This window comes from Rhipicephalus microplus, chromosome X (assembly GCF_043290135.1).
Source record: "Rhipicephalus microplus isolate Deutch F79 chromosome X, USDA_Rmic, whole genome shotgun sequence".
NCBI classification, from domain to species: domain Eukaryota; kingdom Metazoa; phylum Arthropoda; class Arachnida; order Ixodida; family Ixodidae; genus Rhipicephalus; species Rhipicephalus microplus.
In genome coordinates this window covers 50,042,547-50,058,917 of record NC_134710.1, presented here as the reverse complement: position 1 = coordinate 50,058,917, position 16,371 = coordinate 50,042,547, and the positions used below count along the sequence as shown (strand labels likewise).

The window sequence follows — 16,371 nt, the reverse complement described above, 5'->3', positions numbered from 1 at the left end:
TTTTTACAACCCACATGATTTCGCTACATGGTTATGCGAACTGTTTTTTTCTTTCAGTCTAAAATTCGCCGAAAAGCTATTTATAGCCTTGGAAAACTTTACAGAAGCATTGCCTTGGATCGATTGTGCCCCCCAAAGTTTATTTCTAAAATTTCCAATATCATCATGGAGGCATATCAGACTGCAAATACCAGTGACCGGTGAGTGAATGCTTCTATACTAAAAAAGACTGTGTTTACCATTGCAATAACAAAAAAAAAAACTACAGAAGTGACCTGTATAGTGAAATTATTACTGTGAAATTCGGACCACATACGAAGCCAACAGATAACGAAAGTGTAATCATTAAGCAAATGAATTTCATTGTATACATCACTAACATGCAGAAAATAGCTTAAATGTACTCATGTTTCACACCAAGATCCCTTTGTCTGGTTTCTGAACAAAAACGGTTCTTTTTTTTGTTTGTTTCAGCATGGCTGTAGTAAGGTCATACTCTCGGCATCTCGTGCCGTTGTCACTGTCTGGGTCATACCGCATGGAGCTTCTGCACAAACTCTATTGTGACCTTGATGTGAAAGCACTGAAGTCATTTATGCAGCTGCATAAGAATATGCTAACAGCACAGCTACATCTGAGGGACATTTTAGAGAAAGTGTTGACAGCAAATACAAGAACTCTCTGGCACTCGGGTTATAGAGGTAAGGAACTCTTTCCGCTTAGCAAACATGATTTTATTGTTTGTATGGCAATTGAATGAACAGACAAACGGTTAAATTCTCACTTATACTTGCAACTTGTGCGATTATGTATTCGTACCTATTTCTTGAATATCAATGATTTAGTGTCTGCCATAAACTGCCCAGTGCGCTGGAAAATGAAAGCAAGTGACTAAATTCAGTGCTAAGTAATAATAATGGCTGGATTTTTCTTTGAACTTAAATTGCGATTCTGCACTATTATAGCACTACATTGTTGCATTGGAATCACATTCACATATTAGACATAGTTCAAGTGTTCCTGAGTGTTCCTGAAGAGAGCAGTCTCGCTCCTAATCTAGTCTTTCGACTGAGTAAGGGCCTGTTTGGCCATTTTTAAAACAATTCATAATCGTGCACCTCTGTTCATGGCCTTCTGTCTTAAATTTCTACTTTTAAAGGACAGTGTTTAGACTCTGTTTTTTTTTTAATACTAACTCACAATGCAGCTAACAATGCTCAAGTGGCCGTGGACTTTGACTTTAGCGCATGATTTGTCAGGAGACGAATGAGCTATTTCTCGCTGGCTTTGAGAATTAATTGTGAATGGCATGATGCGTTGTAATGTTTGGCTCACATCCTCTAAGGAGCCTCAACTACCGATTAGCAGCATTTTATGACCATGCTGAAAAGGGTTGCAGAGTCTCTTTATATAGCTCACCAGATTTAGCACGGTTTCGTTAGGTTGAAAACTCAGCAACTCGTCAAAGTTTTCTTGTACCTGAAATAATTATGATAAATGACCATGCTGAAAAGGGTTGTGAAGCCTCTTTAATGCTTGCTAAATTTGGCACCGTTTCGTCACATATGAGAGCTCAGCAACCTGTCAATGTTTCCTTGTAACCGAAGTAACTTTGATAAATGCTGGTAAATCAATGTTTTCATTGAGTTATAAAGCTTTTATTTTAGCTGCCTGGCCCTGCACACAAATAGTATTGTGAAATAAAATTACAAGAAAATACTCTGCTTACTTGAGGATATCTTTTTGGGATAGATAGAAATCTGGACTGCAATATAGTGTATGCCGGTCTTAATGCACATAGTTGCTTATTTCTTAGCCTGATGACTATTTATCTTTCTTTTCATTCTCTCCCCAAGTGGAAGTTGATCGAAGTGAAGGTTTTTGTGTTAAAATGCAGGAGCACACTACCATAGTCAGGACTTAAAAAAAGCGTTCATTTTTCAGCAACTACAAACATGCTGGTAAGGAAGAGTATGAAACACCATTTTCCTTTTTGCTCTTGCTCTAACAGGCGCACGGCTTGCGGAGGAGCTAACGAGAGACAGTGTTGAATGTGGCAACTTGCTGGACGCACTACGTCTCCAGAAATCATCGGAGATTGCTTCTAGTCGGGTAAAAGCATATTCCTATGAGTAACTTTGTACGAGAGCAAACTGTGCGCTTGACTCCATGCAAGCTATGAAAAAAATAAAAACGTACTTATCTAATTTACAAAATTTTTTTTATTAAGCAACTTGCTTGACACACTATGTCTCCAGAAATCATCAAAGATTGCTTCTAGTCGGGTAAAAGCATATTCCTATGAGTATCTTTGTACGAGAGCAAACTGTGCCCTTGACTCTATGCAAGCTATGAAAAAAAAGAAAAATGTACTTATCTATTTTACTAAAATTTTTATTACATTGCATCATCATTTAGGCCTAATGGAAAGAATGGTGAACCATAAAAATGTACAGGAAGCATATAGAAAAAACATGAAGAAACAAAATGTACCAATAGCATTGTAGTTCAAGTAAGTTGTTTAACAACTGAGAACAAATGGTTCCAGACAGCAAAGTTTAATGTTCAAGTCTTAAGGGTAAAGATACCATTAAATGTGTCAGTTGTGGCAGATTGCATACAACAGCTTATTTTACTTTTTAAATGAGAAAGGCATGACGAATTCCATGTAGAACAGTTTGGTTAATTATTTGGTGTGTGAAAAAAAAATTGAGTTTCAGGAATTTTGTGTAGCAAAGGTGTCTGAAAACAGTTCGGTTTAATGTAAAAAATCTGAAATGTGGAGAAAAGCTGTTATCAAAATGATAAATGAAACTCTCGGTAGTCAATTGCTCATGTTTGTTGCATTTAGCACACTGGCATAGAGAAGTCACCAGATAATTGAGTGTTGTGCACCAATTGCTATAGTGTCTTGCAGTTTCATTCCTGTCGAAAATATTATTAAATGCTAAAAAGGACATATGTATTAATTATGATAATGAAGCTGCTGTAATTCTATTATGGTGTTCACAATTTGTCATTTGTACTTCACCATAATTAAGCCTACTAGGCTCACCACAGTGCCTTGCATTGACAATCAACTTTAGTGTAAAACAAGATTTAATGCTTTATTCTGCTTCATTCTCAGTTTAACAATGAAATTGCCTGTTTTTTCAATATGCAGAAAGTAACATCGAGTTTATTTAAAGGTTTATTCAAGCATCTTCGAAAGCTCATGATCTTTTTTTTTTTCACTGTTGTCATTCAGGATGCAATATTGAAGAGCCTCGAGGACAGAGAAAGCAGAGTTTTGGCTGAGGCAAAGGAGCTTTTCTGGACAGCCACATTAGCCGCACTGAGTGAAGATGAGTTCAGACAGCTTTTGGCTTTTGTTTCAGAGCAGAAACCTGCACCTTATACACACAAGGAGCTGCAGCTATTCAAGGTTTGGAGTGCCCCGTAATGACTACCTAAATGTACACCTAGCTTTTTAAGCGAAATTGTTTCACCAACTTTCTTGAGTGCAATTCATTTCCCGAGCAAAACAAGATGCACAGGAAGACATGGCACAGCTTATACAGCAAGGCAGCATTTTGTTCAAACCAACTCATTACATGAAAAAAAAAAAAAAAACATGTCATGTGTAGGGCCAGTAGCTTTTAGATGCACTAATGCATGGTCTGAATGAGTTTAACCCTAGTTTGTACAAAATATTGTACATTTGTTAGTTATATTGATTAGTGGTGAAGAAACAGCAAGACACTTTGAGGTTTAGATGAATTGAAACTTCTGCATAATAGATGTCTTTAACTACATTGTCACATAGGTGTATCAGCCGGGAGGGCAAGGGGAGCGCTAGCCCCCCACTGAAAAAAGTTGGGGTGGGGGGGGTGGGCGCTGAGCCTCCCCACTTTCGACAGTGGTTACTGTCGACTGCAGGCTGGGGAAAACAACAACTAAGGCACAATCTTCCTTCACCACTGTAATCACTCAAATATGTTGTTACGAAAAAAAAATATTTCGAGGCAAACGTACGTTATAGTGATAATTTTCCAACATTTTAGCAGTGACGATTTTTCTTGAAGGCTCTTTGCGACGCTTTCCGCCCTGTGCAGTAGAACTGTAGAGCAGGCTAGCGCTGAACAGTGGCCCTATATATTACATCACTTGTTCATGTTTTTGTTCTGCTGCGGCTGGCCGATGCAGTTATAGATGGGAACGAACAAACTTTTTTGTGGACTGGTGAAAGCATATGCTGCTTCAGGAAAATCATTTTCTTTCATTAAAAAGGATTACCATGACCGCTGCTCTGTCGAAGCTGCTGTGAGGTCATGATTGCGACTAATCTTTCTAAATATTTTAGTTTTGTCATACTGGAAGTGCCAAGAAAGGTTTCCGCTTGAATCTCCGATGAATCTGATCATCCTTGCTTATGGCAACTTGGAGTGATGGAGGCAGCTTGTAAAGAGGCGACGAATAAATCAGTAGACTCGAGCTCGGTGGGAAGCTAAAATAAGTAGATAAAAATACTCAAAATACCTTTGGTTCCTCAAAGAGTGCTTCACATTTCAAAACTGAATTTTTTGTGAGCTGTTTTTAGTAATTCAAAATTTGATTCAATCACAAAATATTCACTGTTGAGGAGGCCACCATCAGCATAATTGTATTCATGCGGAAAGTTGTGAGATAATGCATAAAAAGCATCGTCTGTAATAATATTACATGCATCATGCATGAAAAACATATATGTGTTGTCCCAGTGCATGCTGCTTGAAACTGGCTGTATTTTTTTACGCTATTAAACAAGTGCTGTGTGTACGAAAAACCACATGAAAGTGTGGGTGCATCAAAGAAGTTCTCTGTGTCTTAATAAATATATATATGAACATATACATATATACCGGCTGTGGAGTGCGGTGGGTTAGCCCCCCCCACTCGTGAAAGAGTTGGTAGGCCACTGCGTTGTCAAGTTTGCTGTTGCATGTGATCACTTCTCTGAAGGTGCTGCCATGTTTGAAAGTGCCAGTAAACAGGCTCTGACTTTATTTTTCCTCCCACATCTACCAAACAAGCTTGCCAGTTCATGCAATCACATTTTATGAACAGCGCAGCGCTGCACAGACGGGCCATTTAAAAAAACCATTCTCAAGTCCCTTACCAGCACCTGTACGATCCCCTCATACGAAAAGTGATGTAATCTTGCCGCCAACTTCAATGATTGGTCCTCTGCACTATAAAATGGCGCCTTCGCCCTGCAGAGATGCAGTTTCTGCCCCACATTTACCGAGCTTCACCGCACCTCTAGGGTGATCCACTCAGACGAGAGCGTCATATGGAGGAAGCCTTGCTTTGTTGTGAGCTGATGGTAACGTCTCTTGGCAGTGCTGGCTGAGGTGGGCGTAATCACCACAGTCAGCTACGCCTCTTGGCTGCCGAGAAAAAAAACGAAAACCAGCCGAAGCGGGTTGTCTTCTACCTTTCTTTATTATAGCACTTATTCGCAAAATTCCAGCAGCAAGATGTTCACATCGTACAAGTGCACAGTTATTACTCCATCACATATTTTATACTGTGGGGTTGTTTACTGGCCCTCTAAAGAGTTGTTCGAAGCGCCACTTTCTCCAAGCTTTATCAGAACTATCATTTTTCTTCACTCGAAATCAAAAAATGTGAAGAAAGTTTGCACTTTATGTCCAACTTCAGATTCGATTCTATTTATGGAAAAACAGGGCACATATTACGTTAGCATAAATAGATATTTTATTATAACTTAATTAAGATTATTACTATATAAAATATAAATGAACACTTTATGACAACATTTTTATTGCAATAGAATATCGGGTGTCTTGAAACAAAGTTGTATAAGTCTGACGCATTTATAGACAGTTCTTTATAAGTTGCGTTCGGAAGGTTGAAAGCTTATCTGCTAGTGTGAATTTTTTAGAACAAAACTCATATGCAGTCTCCTGGCAGAAAATTAGGCTGCAAGCAAACTCGGCACTGACATATGTTAACATTGTGAATGACAGTTGTAATGCTTGTTGAATGCCTTCCAGATTAAGTTATGTTCACAGCCCTGACAGGTTTAGGGCATGAAAACAGTTATCAAAATGCTAGCGATAATCCATATGAGTGAGGGCTTTTAATTGCATGCATCAAAGCATGCCTCTGTTCACTATTTGTGGTTGTGCTTCCCGTTCCCCTAGTTGAAAAAAGAATCGCTAAGATGACCTAGCACTTTCGCACCTGTACACACGCCCAGCACATCCAACCATTTTGTATGGCTATTACTGTGGGGGCTAATTGAGGCTGTCCTTGGCCAAAAATTACTTTCTCTAACCAAAGATTACATGAGCAAGTGCATGGGTAGTTTTTTTTTCGTAGATTTTTTTATATACACTATAGTCCTTTATAAAAGGGAACACGCGAGCATATGGCCAGCGTTGTGTGGCGGCTGCCTATAGTAGCACCATCAACCAACAACTGAAGAAAGCATGTCCACTTTTGGCGATATGTATTTGCAAACAAAATGAGTCTTGGCTGTGGAACAAGCACTGCTAGATTACGCTTCCGCTCCAGTCTCGCCACGGATGAGGCCGCCAAAGCGCACATGATTTCTTTATCTGTCGGTTGATAGTGCTGTAGGCAGCCGCATCAGAGGGCAAACCACGTGCTTGCGTGTCCCCTTTCATAAAGGACGACAGTGTACACATGGTGGTGCCATATCTTAGTACTGTTCTCTCCAACAACACTGCTGAAAAAAAAAAAAGAAGAATTGCAAGCCATGCAGAGATGCCAACTTTCTTGTAATTCAGTTGTATTTTTTCTGTAGTTTCTCCGTTAAAAAATATTGTTTGGAGCACATAAAAAAACAAATAAAAACACTTAATGAAACAGTTGAAAAGGGATAAGAGGATGTATATATAGAATCCTCGAAGAAGAAAAAGAAGTGCTTGCTCGAGATTTAAAGGTATTTTGACTGTTTCACTTTGGGAAAAATTTTTCAAGGCTTGCATGTGTGGTTTCACTTGCATAACGGTCAAATCTTCAGTTACAAATAACGAAATTTTGTATTATCTTACCAATTAAAACACTGATTTTTCATTTAAGCAATTTTCATAGTACTTACACTCAATGCTACAGTGAAAAAAATTATTTTTTTTACAAACATAGCAGCATTTCTTTCATTAAAGAGTTGAAGCATGAGTACTCAATCAACTAACATTATTATCTAATTCCTCAACAACAAAATTAGCAATATAACAAATTATTATTTATATCCAGACTACATTGTAATTCATTATGGTGCACATTCGATATAAAGTGACCTATATTAGTATTTTAAAGATCATAAGCACTTTTTACTCTTTTAATACGCTATTAATAAGGAGTTTCTTTGAAAATATTTTCATCAATTACGAGTCAAGCAAATAAAGGCCCAACGTTTTGCCCTTATGAATATCCAAGTATTCAAAATACACTCATATTTTTTATGCAATTTTAACATTGTGGTTCTACAGTTTTGATGTCAAATATAAAATAAAAAAGTGGGTGTACTTTTGCACCACTGAGAAAGCTTTTTTTTGTTTTTCGAGAACATCAATACTAAAAGTAAGAGAGAAAATTATGCAATCATTAAATAAACATAAAAAGTAATATATTGATTTAGTATTCCATGTGAGCATCCTTCTAGATTTATTCATAGTAAGACGGCAGCACGAGAATAAGCACACTGCAAAAAAAAAAAAAAAAACACTTGCATATCAGGCTGTTTTTTTCTGTCTTCTGCATGATCCTCCTTCAGATTTTATCGCTAGTCTTCCCGTTGTCCTGTGGCCAATGTGACTACCTGTCGGCAACGCCTAATGAGCAGAGTGACATGAATGAAGAAGATGCATAAAGTTGCTGACAGCCTTCAAAGATGTGAGTGCAGCCACTGCAGATCTTTTTTGGTAAGTTTACTATGCGTCATAGTGCTAAAATGTTCACATTATGAATTCCCAGTTTTTCCAGAGAAAAAGAGGGTCGTACCCGACTATGATAATTGCACAAATATGTCGCCATCATTTCTCTGTATTACAAGTGAATAGGCTTTGCAAATAGTTGATTTTACGTTCAAAGCAAATAGTGATTTGGTCTAATAATTTTAAACAGTACTGGAATGACGCGTATTACATATTATAAAGAAAGTTGAGCATTTTTTTAAATTGAAGTAAGGCCTGTGCAAATGTCATTACTATTGGTCTTAAGAAAGTGGGAGCAACTGAATAGTAGCAGAAAGTGACTTTCAGTAGAATGCAAGTGACAATTTATGTAAAATATGTCAAGTTTCAAGATTTCTTATACTTGAAGCATACACAGAGCTTAGAGCAACTTCAAAATTGAGGAATCAAAGTGAGGGGTTCGAAGTGGGGGTTCGCATTAGTGCAGATTTCCCCTGAATAGGTGTATTCACGGCGTAGAACCCTTCTACTGCACATTTACAGGCAGATTACATGCATGTCAATATACAGTTAATCATTCATTTCTAATGCTTTCAAATTTGCAAAAATTAAAACTCGATTCAAATTGCTCTAAAATTCACACAAGCTTTCGAGTAGATTGATAGATATGTGGGATTTAACGTCCCACGAGTAGTCGCACGAGCTTACGAGTAGAAGCTTTCTTTTTTACTCTTATTTTGTTACAGTTTCAAGACTTCCATGACAAAGAGTGTGTGTTGTGTGAGCGCAACTGGTCAACATCAAGGTACCAAAGATAACATCAATGGCCTTCAATTTTTTCTAAAAACATGCACAACAAACAGAAGAGCCAATGGATATGCCACCTGGAAAGCACAATCAAATCAACACTTTCTGCAAGAACTAAATGCTCTCCACAAGGTACAGGCGCTACCAATGGTCAGCAAAATTTCCAGAAGTGCCATTTGTCAAGCTCAAAGCAAGAAAATTCCAGTCGTCTCTAATCGCACCACCAGTTTCAAACTCTGAGCAAAAGTGACTATATTTCTTTTCCTAACATCTATGTGTATATGAAATGTCCAGATTCAGTTGTGTACAAAATAGTAATGTTGTTGATTATGCGGGGGAAGGAAATATGCCTTGCCCATGCTTTTTTTTTCTGTTTAACAGTCAATTAAGGTATTGCCGACATCAATGTACTAAGCATTCAATGCACTTTTTTTTATTTCTTTATCAGAAAAGATTGCAATAAAGTTTGTGCAATACAGCTAGTGGCTCCAATAATTTCATTATTTTATTAAATGTTTTATGTGCCATGACTACAATGCTTACTCTTAATTTGCAAGAGCATGTGCACATTTATTATGCAGCATCTCACACCATACATAAAACAGATAATGCAGAAGAGAAAGGGAGGACAAAAGCATTAAGGTGCAAAAATAGTGTGTCACGCATGTCTAATGTCCATTTTCTAAGATACTGATCCTTTGGTGTGTTCCCGATACATGCCAGCATCAGTGAGCTTATAGTACCAGCGAAGGCAGACACCAGATCTAACTTTTTTAATTAATGGCCCCCCTGAGAGCAGTACTATTCCTTCACATTTTACGGCCTGTCGAGCACCTCTCAACTCTAACCATTTCTACCTAAAATGCTGTTGTGCTTCACATCAACATAATTTACACAAGTATGAACATCAAACGAAGCTTTGCTTTACGGGGATTTTATTCCAAGCACACAAAAGCGAAAAAGAAAGGAGTAAACATACACAACATCTCTACACATTTTTTCATATGCATAGATCTGCCAGCTCTGTCAAATGATGTGGTAAATTGTGCCAACAATCAATAGAAAGCAGGAACTCTGAGGATGATGTGTTGTACGCAGCACAGAGAACAACGACACGAAAGGCCGTCTCGTGCCCTTTCTATGTCATGTGCGTCTCGCGAAAAAGACGAAGGCGACAGGGCCTACGCGCATCTGCACGCTTTTATACAGAACGCAACAACGAGAAAGACAAGGAACTCTCTGGCGCGTGCTTAATAAAAAGACCGACCCGCTGCTGCTTTCTCAGCGTCTTCAAATACGACCTCTGTCTTCACGTTGCGACACTGGTGAAGGTGCTGGGGTCTGCAACCTGATGCAAGAAAGCGTTGTTCGGGACCGTACGCTCAGTCCGGAGCCACAACATCTTGTTACGACTACGGTACACTGATTCAGCCGGTGCCTACTAGGCCTAAGTCCAGAACTCTTGACGGCATCTCCTGTTACCAACATGGCAGCCCCTTCAACGTCTGCGAATCTTCCTTTGGCCCAGACGACTCATCCTTACCAGGTAACTTTTTAGACTCCTCGTGTTCCCGAAGTCTTCCGTGGAGAACCGTATGAAGATGTCGAGGACTGGCTCGACCAGTTCGAGCAGACCGCTGTGGTGAATCATTGGAGCGTGCAAGAGAAACTTGGCTGTGCCTACTTCGCAATGGAAAATAGCGCTCGCACATGGTACGAGAACAGGAAGCCTATTTTCCAAACCTGGGACGATTTCTGCCAAAAGCGTCTGGAGACGTTCCTGAGTGCGGACCGACGGGATCTCGCACAACAGATGATTGAAGCCCGCGTGCAAACGCCGAACTAAAGCGTCGCCATGTTCGCTGAGGATATGGCCCGTCTATTTCGCCGCGCTGATCCTGACATGCCCGAGGCAAGGAAAGTTCATCACCTGATGTGGGGAGTTAAAGAATCGATTTTCGCCAGCCTTGTACGAAATCCGCCAACAACTGTGGATGAATTCATCAAAGAGGCGACTGTCATTGAGTGAGCGCTCCGGCAACGATGCCGCCACTTTGACCGCCTGCCCGACCAAACGCCTGTTGGTGCCGCCGCTCAAAATGCTGCTGTTACCGAATACTCTTTACGGCAAATGATTCGGCAAATTCTGCGGGAAGAGCTGCGGGCCCTCGGCCTTCCGTCTACCGAGCCTCCAGTTGCTTCTGTTGCGGAAATCGTGCGCCAAGAACTACGGCAAGCCTTTCCATCACCGGCGCCACCACCCGAACCACGTCCACTAACCTATGCTGATGCCGTCCGCTGTCATCCGCCTGCCCCAGAAGAAGCACTCTTTCAGCCACAGCCCGTTACCTTGCCGTGGTGGCAGCGGGAACCTGTGCGGGGACCACCAGTACGTCGGACCGACTTGTGGCGCACTGCCGACCGTCGACCCCTTTGTTTCCACTGTGGCGAACCAGGCCACATCTCGCGCTACTGCCGTCATCAAGAAGCCCTGTTTGGAAACTTTTCTCGGCCCGCTTCATTTTATTTTGAAGACCCTAACAGTAATACTAGACAATGTATCGGCGTTTCATTTGAAACTTGCTGCTTCAGACATCTCAGAAGTCTTAAGCAATATAATTAGTGTCATTTTTAAGCATGGTATATTTCCGAGCTCACTGAAAAAAGCCAAGGTAATACCAGTACACAGAAAAAGTGATACGACAGATGATGTAACTACCGCCCTATTTCTATTTTGTCTTCCATCAGCAAACTTATTGAAAAATTATTTGTGAAACGTATTAACAAATACCTCAATAAATTTAAGCTGCTAAAGCCTTGTCAATTCGGTTTCAGGGCTGGTAGTTCTACGAATTTAGTATTGCTATCATTAACCGATTTCTTGAAAACGTCAATCGACAACGGTAATTTCACAGGGTCTGTATTTCTTGATTTCATGAAAGCCTTTGATACCATTAGTCATAATGTTTTATTTAGCAAATTAGAGTCCTTGGGTATCACTGGCCCATCCTCGACCTTCATAAAAAACTACCTTCTTGATCGTGAACAATCAGTCTGCATTGGGGGTGTTAATTCTAATGTTAAGATAATTAATCAAGGGGTCCCACAGGGTTCTATTCTTGGGCCCTTACTGTTTTGTATCTATATTAATGATGTGCCTGACTGCATTGGAGATTCTAAAGTTATTCTTTACGCTGATGATACGACCATTTCCATCTCGCATAAATCATTACCTACTCTGATCAATATGTTGGACAAAGAACTAACTAATGTCATTGAATGGTGTTGCTTAAACAACTTAATTTTAAACCCGCTCAAAACTCAGTTCATGGTTTTTAAAACATCACAAAAAATGCTACCTTTCATTCCACAAGTGTTCATTGACAATCATTTCATTCCTGCGTCTAACTGTGTGTGTTTTCTGGGCGTAAAATTAGACCCTCATTTAAAGTTCACCAATCATATTTTTTACGTCAAACAAAAAACAGCATTTGGTATAAGATCACTCATCAAATCTCGTCCTTTTTTTTTCACTTGAAGTCTTATTGTCTTTATACTTTGCCTTCATACATAGTAACACTATGGCATTACATCATGGGGAAATACATATAACATTCATATTTCGTCTGTACAGCACATTCAGAATCAGGCCATTCCCATTATTACCAACAGTTCATCTTATTCTAATGCTACCCCACTCCTTCAGGCTAACTGTATTCTTACTGTGTCTGGCTTATTTAATTTTCACTTAATAATATTGTTATATAGACAACTTAACAAATAGCTTGTGTTTGATTTAATCGATGCTAGTTTACTCACTAACTCCAATAGCACTAGATTCGCCCACAGTCACAACTTCCTTTTATCTAAATGTAACACCAATTATGGCAAAATCACGTCCGCCTTCGCGGTCATTAAATTGTGAAATAACCTGCCCTATACACTAAAATCATCGTCATCTTTTCATGCATTCAAACGTGATCTTAAAAACTTCATCTTGCATAACTAGGTTGACAACGATGATTACTTAACGATTCTTATGTATCCGGGCATGAAATTAGAAAGACTTTGCAAATTTAGATAATTGCTTTATGGCGTGATTATGTTTTACTTGTATAACTTATTACTATTGTTCTTGTGTCACATTCTGACTGCCTTTTTGTTTTCTTGATGTTATTTTATGTAAGTTCACTGTTTACTTTTCACATGTGTTGCGTATTTTACGTGCTGTTATAATTAATAATTTTATTGTTATTGTTAACCGAGGGTCCCACTGCAGTCGCTTGACTTTGGGACCCTCGTCTGCATACTACATTCTACGAATTTCGTATTTTGAATGAATGAATAAACTGAAAACCCTCCTGACCATGGTGCTGATCACCTGCCGACCAACCAAGCGTCTTCACCAAGTTGTTGCTGGCGGTCTCCCTCACCTGCACATAGTCAGAATTCTCCGAATCGCCAAAGATACGCTGATTCCATCAGAAACCGCTCCCCAAGCCCGTGCCAGGGAAACTAACTGCCGCGACCTCCGGGGACAAGGCTGTCAATCGATGAGACGCCAAAAAGACCCCCTTGCCTCTACACAAAAACGACATGAAGACGATGATGACGAAGACGACAACCACGAGTACTAATGCCAATGAATTTGTACGTGCCGACCTTAGCGTTAATATAGACGGACACTACGTAACAGCACTAGTTGACACTGGTGCTGACTTCTCTATTATGAGACAAGAGCTCGCCGACCGCCTTAAGAAGGTCAATACGCCGTTTAGTGGGCCGAGCATAAGGAGTGGCTGGTGGACAGCTAATGACGCCAACCGGTAAATGCACCGCTCGGGTCGTAATCGGTGATTCGAGCTTCGTGGCCACTCTTGTCATTTTACCACACTGTTGTAAAGAGTTGATTTTGGGCATGAATTTTCTGCGAGAGTACGATGCTGTCATCAACATTCCAGAACGTAGCGTCATCTTTTCCGCCTATCCTTACGTTGATGCCACCACTGAAGAACAACTGCAACGTTTACGTTGCAGTTGTTCTCCGTGGTATTGGTTAAAAATCCTCCGTGGCATCCTCCGTGGTATTGGTTAAAAAGAAAGACGGCAGCTTGCGTTTCTGTATAGATTACCGCAAGTTAAACCAAGTAATGAAGAAAGACGTCTACCCACTGCCACGCATAGATGACTCTCTTGATCGGCTGCGGCATGCACGCTATTTCTCATCGATGGACCTGCGAAGTGGCTATTGGCAAATAGAGATCGACGAGAGAGACCGTGAGAAAACTGCTTTCGTGACGCTCGATGGTCCTTATGAATTTAAAGTGCTTTCATTCGGGTTGTGCTCTGTGCCAGCCACTTTTCAGCGTTTAATGGACACTGTGCTATCAGGACTGAAGTGGCATACATGCTTGGTCTATCTAGATGACGTTATCGTCTTCTCAGCTATCTTCGAGGAACACGTAAGTCGATTATTCGCAGTTCTACAAGCTATACGTTCGGCTGGCCTGACTTTAAAACCAGAGAAGTGCCATTTCGGTTTCAGCAAACTTTATTTCTTAGGCCACTTGGTCAGCCACGAAGGTGTTCGACATGACCCAGGCAAAATCGACGCTGTCGCAAAGTTTCCCGCACCGCATGACAAAAGAGCAGTGAGACGCTTCTTAGGCCTCTGCGTTTATTACCGACGATTCATCACCAACTTTTCGTCTATTGCGGCGCCTTTGACGCGGCTCACACGAGAGGATGTCACCTTTCTTTGGAGCGAAAAAGAACAAACAGCATTTAACAAATTACGCCAATGCCTCCAAACACCTCCGGTTCTTGCGCACTTTGACCAGGAAGCGCCAACAGCATTTCACACCGATGCAAGCAATGTAGGGCTGGGCGCCGTACTGATACAATGGCAAAATAACTCCGAGAAAGTGATAGCCTATGCCAGCAGAGCTCTCTCTCGCACGGAAGAGAACTACTCGACTACCAAGAAAGAGTGCCTCGCCGTGGTTTGGGCGGTTCTCAAATTTCGACCGTATCTGTTCGGCCACTCATTCAAGGTCGTCAGTGATCACCACTCGCTTTGTTGGCTCACTAACTTGAAAGACCCATCCGGCCGTTCAGCTCGCTTGAGCCTTCGGCTTCAGGAGTTTGATATGACCATTATTTATAAATCAGGCAAGAAGCACACCGACGCAGACTGTCTCTCGCGGTCACCCGTCGAGCCTGCCCCTATTAATGACGAGTCTATGGACGCTGCATTCTTGGGAGTCATCAACATGGCCACCATTTCACAAGAGCAGCGCAGTGACCCTGACCTGCTTCCGCTTATCGACTTCTTAGAAGGACAACGTGAAGACGTGCCGCGAGTTTTTGCGAGAGGAGTGCCATCTTTTTGTTTAAGGAAGGACGTCCTATACAAGAAAAACTTTATTCCCACCGGCAGCGCATACTTGCTCGTCGTCCCTGCATCACTGCGAAAAGAAATTCTGGAAGCCTGCCATGACGAAGTCACCTCCGGTCATCTCAATTACACTCGAACATTGTCCCGTGTGCAAAACAGTTACAACTGGTTGAACCTATTTGCTGCTGTGAAACATCACGTCCAAACATGTGCCGTCTGTCAAAGACGCAAAGCACCACCCGGCAGGCCGGCAGGCTTATTGCATTCCGTCCAAGTACCAGCAAAGCCATTCGCCCAAATCGGAATGGATTTCCTGGGCCCATTTCCACTGGGAACAGACGGATCATTGTCGCCACCGATTACTTGTCTCGCTACGCAGAAACTATAGCCATGCTGAGGGCCACAGCAGCATAAACGGCTAATTTCTTCATAGAAAATGTCGTCCTTCGGCACGGTGCTCCAGCAGTTCTCATCAAAAATAGAGGAACTGCGTTCGTGGCAGAATTTTTGGAGTCGGTTCTCATGCTCAGCTGTACAGCTCATCGGAGAATAGCGGCGTACCATCCACAAACGAACGGACTAACAGAGCGGCTTAATATGACCCTCGCAGACATGCTCTGCATGTATGTCAACACAGAACACAAGAACTGGGCTGAAATCTTGCCTTATGTGACCTTCGCCTATAATACTGCCCGGCAGGAAACTACCAGAATGACGCCGTTTAGTTTAATACACGGGCGTGAAGTCACTACAATGTTGGATGCTATGCTGCCGCACGAGTGTGACGACTCACGCCGACGCCGAAGAATTTGGTCAGCGCGCCGAAAAAGACCGACAGCTAGCCCGTGTGCGTATTTGTCACCAGCAACAAAAAGATGCGAAACGATACGACCTACGACATAATTGGTAACCCACAAACCAGGCGACAAGGTATGGGTCTGGATCCTAATACGTCGACGCGGACTTTCAGAGAAGCTATTACGACGATACTTCGGCCGATATCGAGTCACCCGAAGATTGAACGACATCAATTACGAAGTTATTCCCGACGGCGATAGCAGTTCCAGTCGCCGAAAGCGCTCACCCGAGATCATGCATGTCATCCGGATGAAACCCTACTAGTCCAGCTAACTCTCGTTTGTCCTGTGGGTGCCGGTGCATATGTGCGTTTTTATAAGTAGAGCGCCTTGTCTGCGTATCGGGACGATGCCTTTTTTGGAGGGAGGCAAGTGTCACGTGCGT

The 16,371-nt window shown here is 41.4% G+C and overlaps 1 protein-coding gene across 7 annotated transcripts in view; it reads left to right on the top strand.

Annotated features, from left to right (window-relative positions):
- Positions 1 to 9,210, top strand: part of LOC142761684 (sister chromatid cohesion protein PDS5 homolog B-B-like) — a 65,527-nt gene extending 56,317 nt beyond the window's left edge. For 6 of the 7 annotated variants that reach the window (XR_012886688.1, XR_012886687.1, XR_012886689.1 and 3 more), the window contains 6 exons: positions 58 to 200; positions 475 to 701; positions 2,012 to 2,112; positions 3,248 to 3,424; positions 7,787 to 7,934; positions 8,672 to 9,210. Coding sequence is in view for 1 of the 7 variants with exons in the window: in XM_075876537.1 (XP_075732652.1) it covers positions 58 to 200; positions 475 to 701; positions 2,012 to 2,112; positions 3,248 to 3,424; positions 7,787 to 7,882 (744 nt within the window). In the remaining 6 variants the exon portion in view is untranslated. The remainder of the gene's footprint in view (positions 1 to 57; positions 201 to 474; positions 702 to 2,011; positions 2,113 to 3,247; positions 3,425 to 7,786; positions 7,935 to 8,671) is intronic. The other variant, XM_075876537.1, reaches the window with a different exon arrangement.
- The last annotated feature ends 7,161 nt before the right edge of the window (positions 9,211 to 16,371 follow it).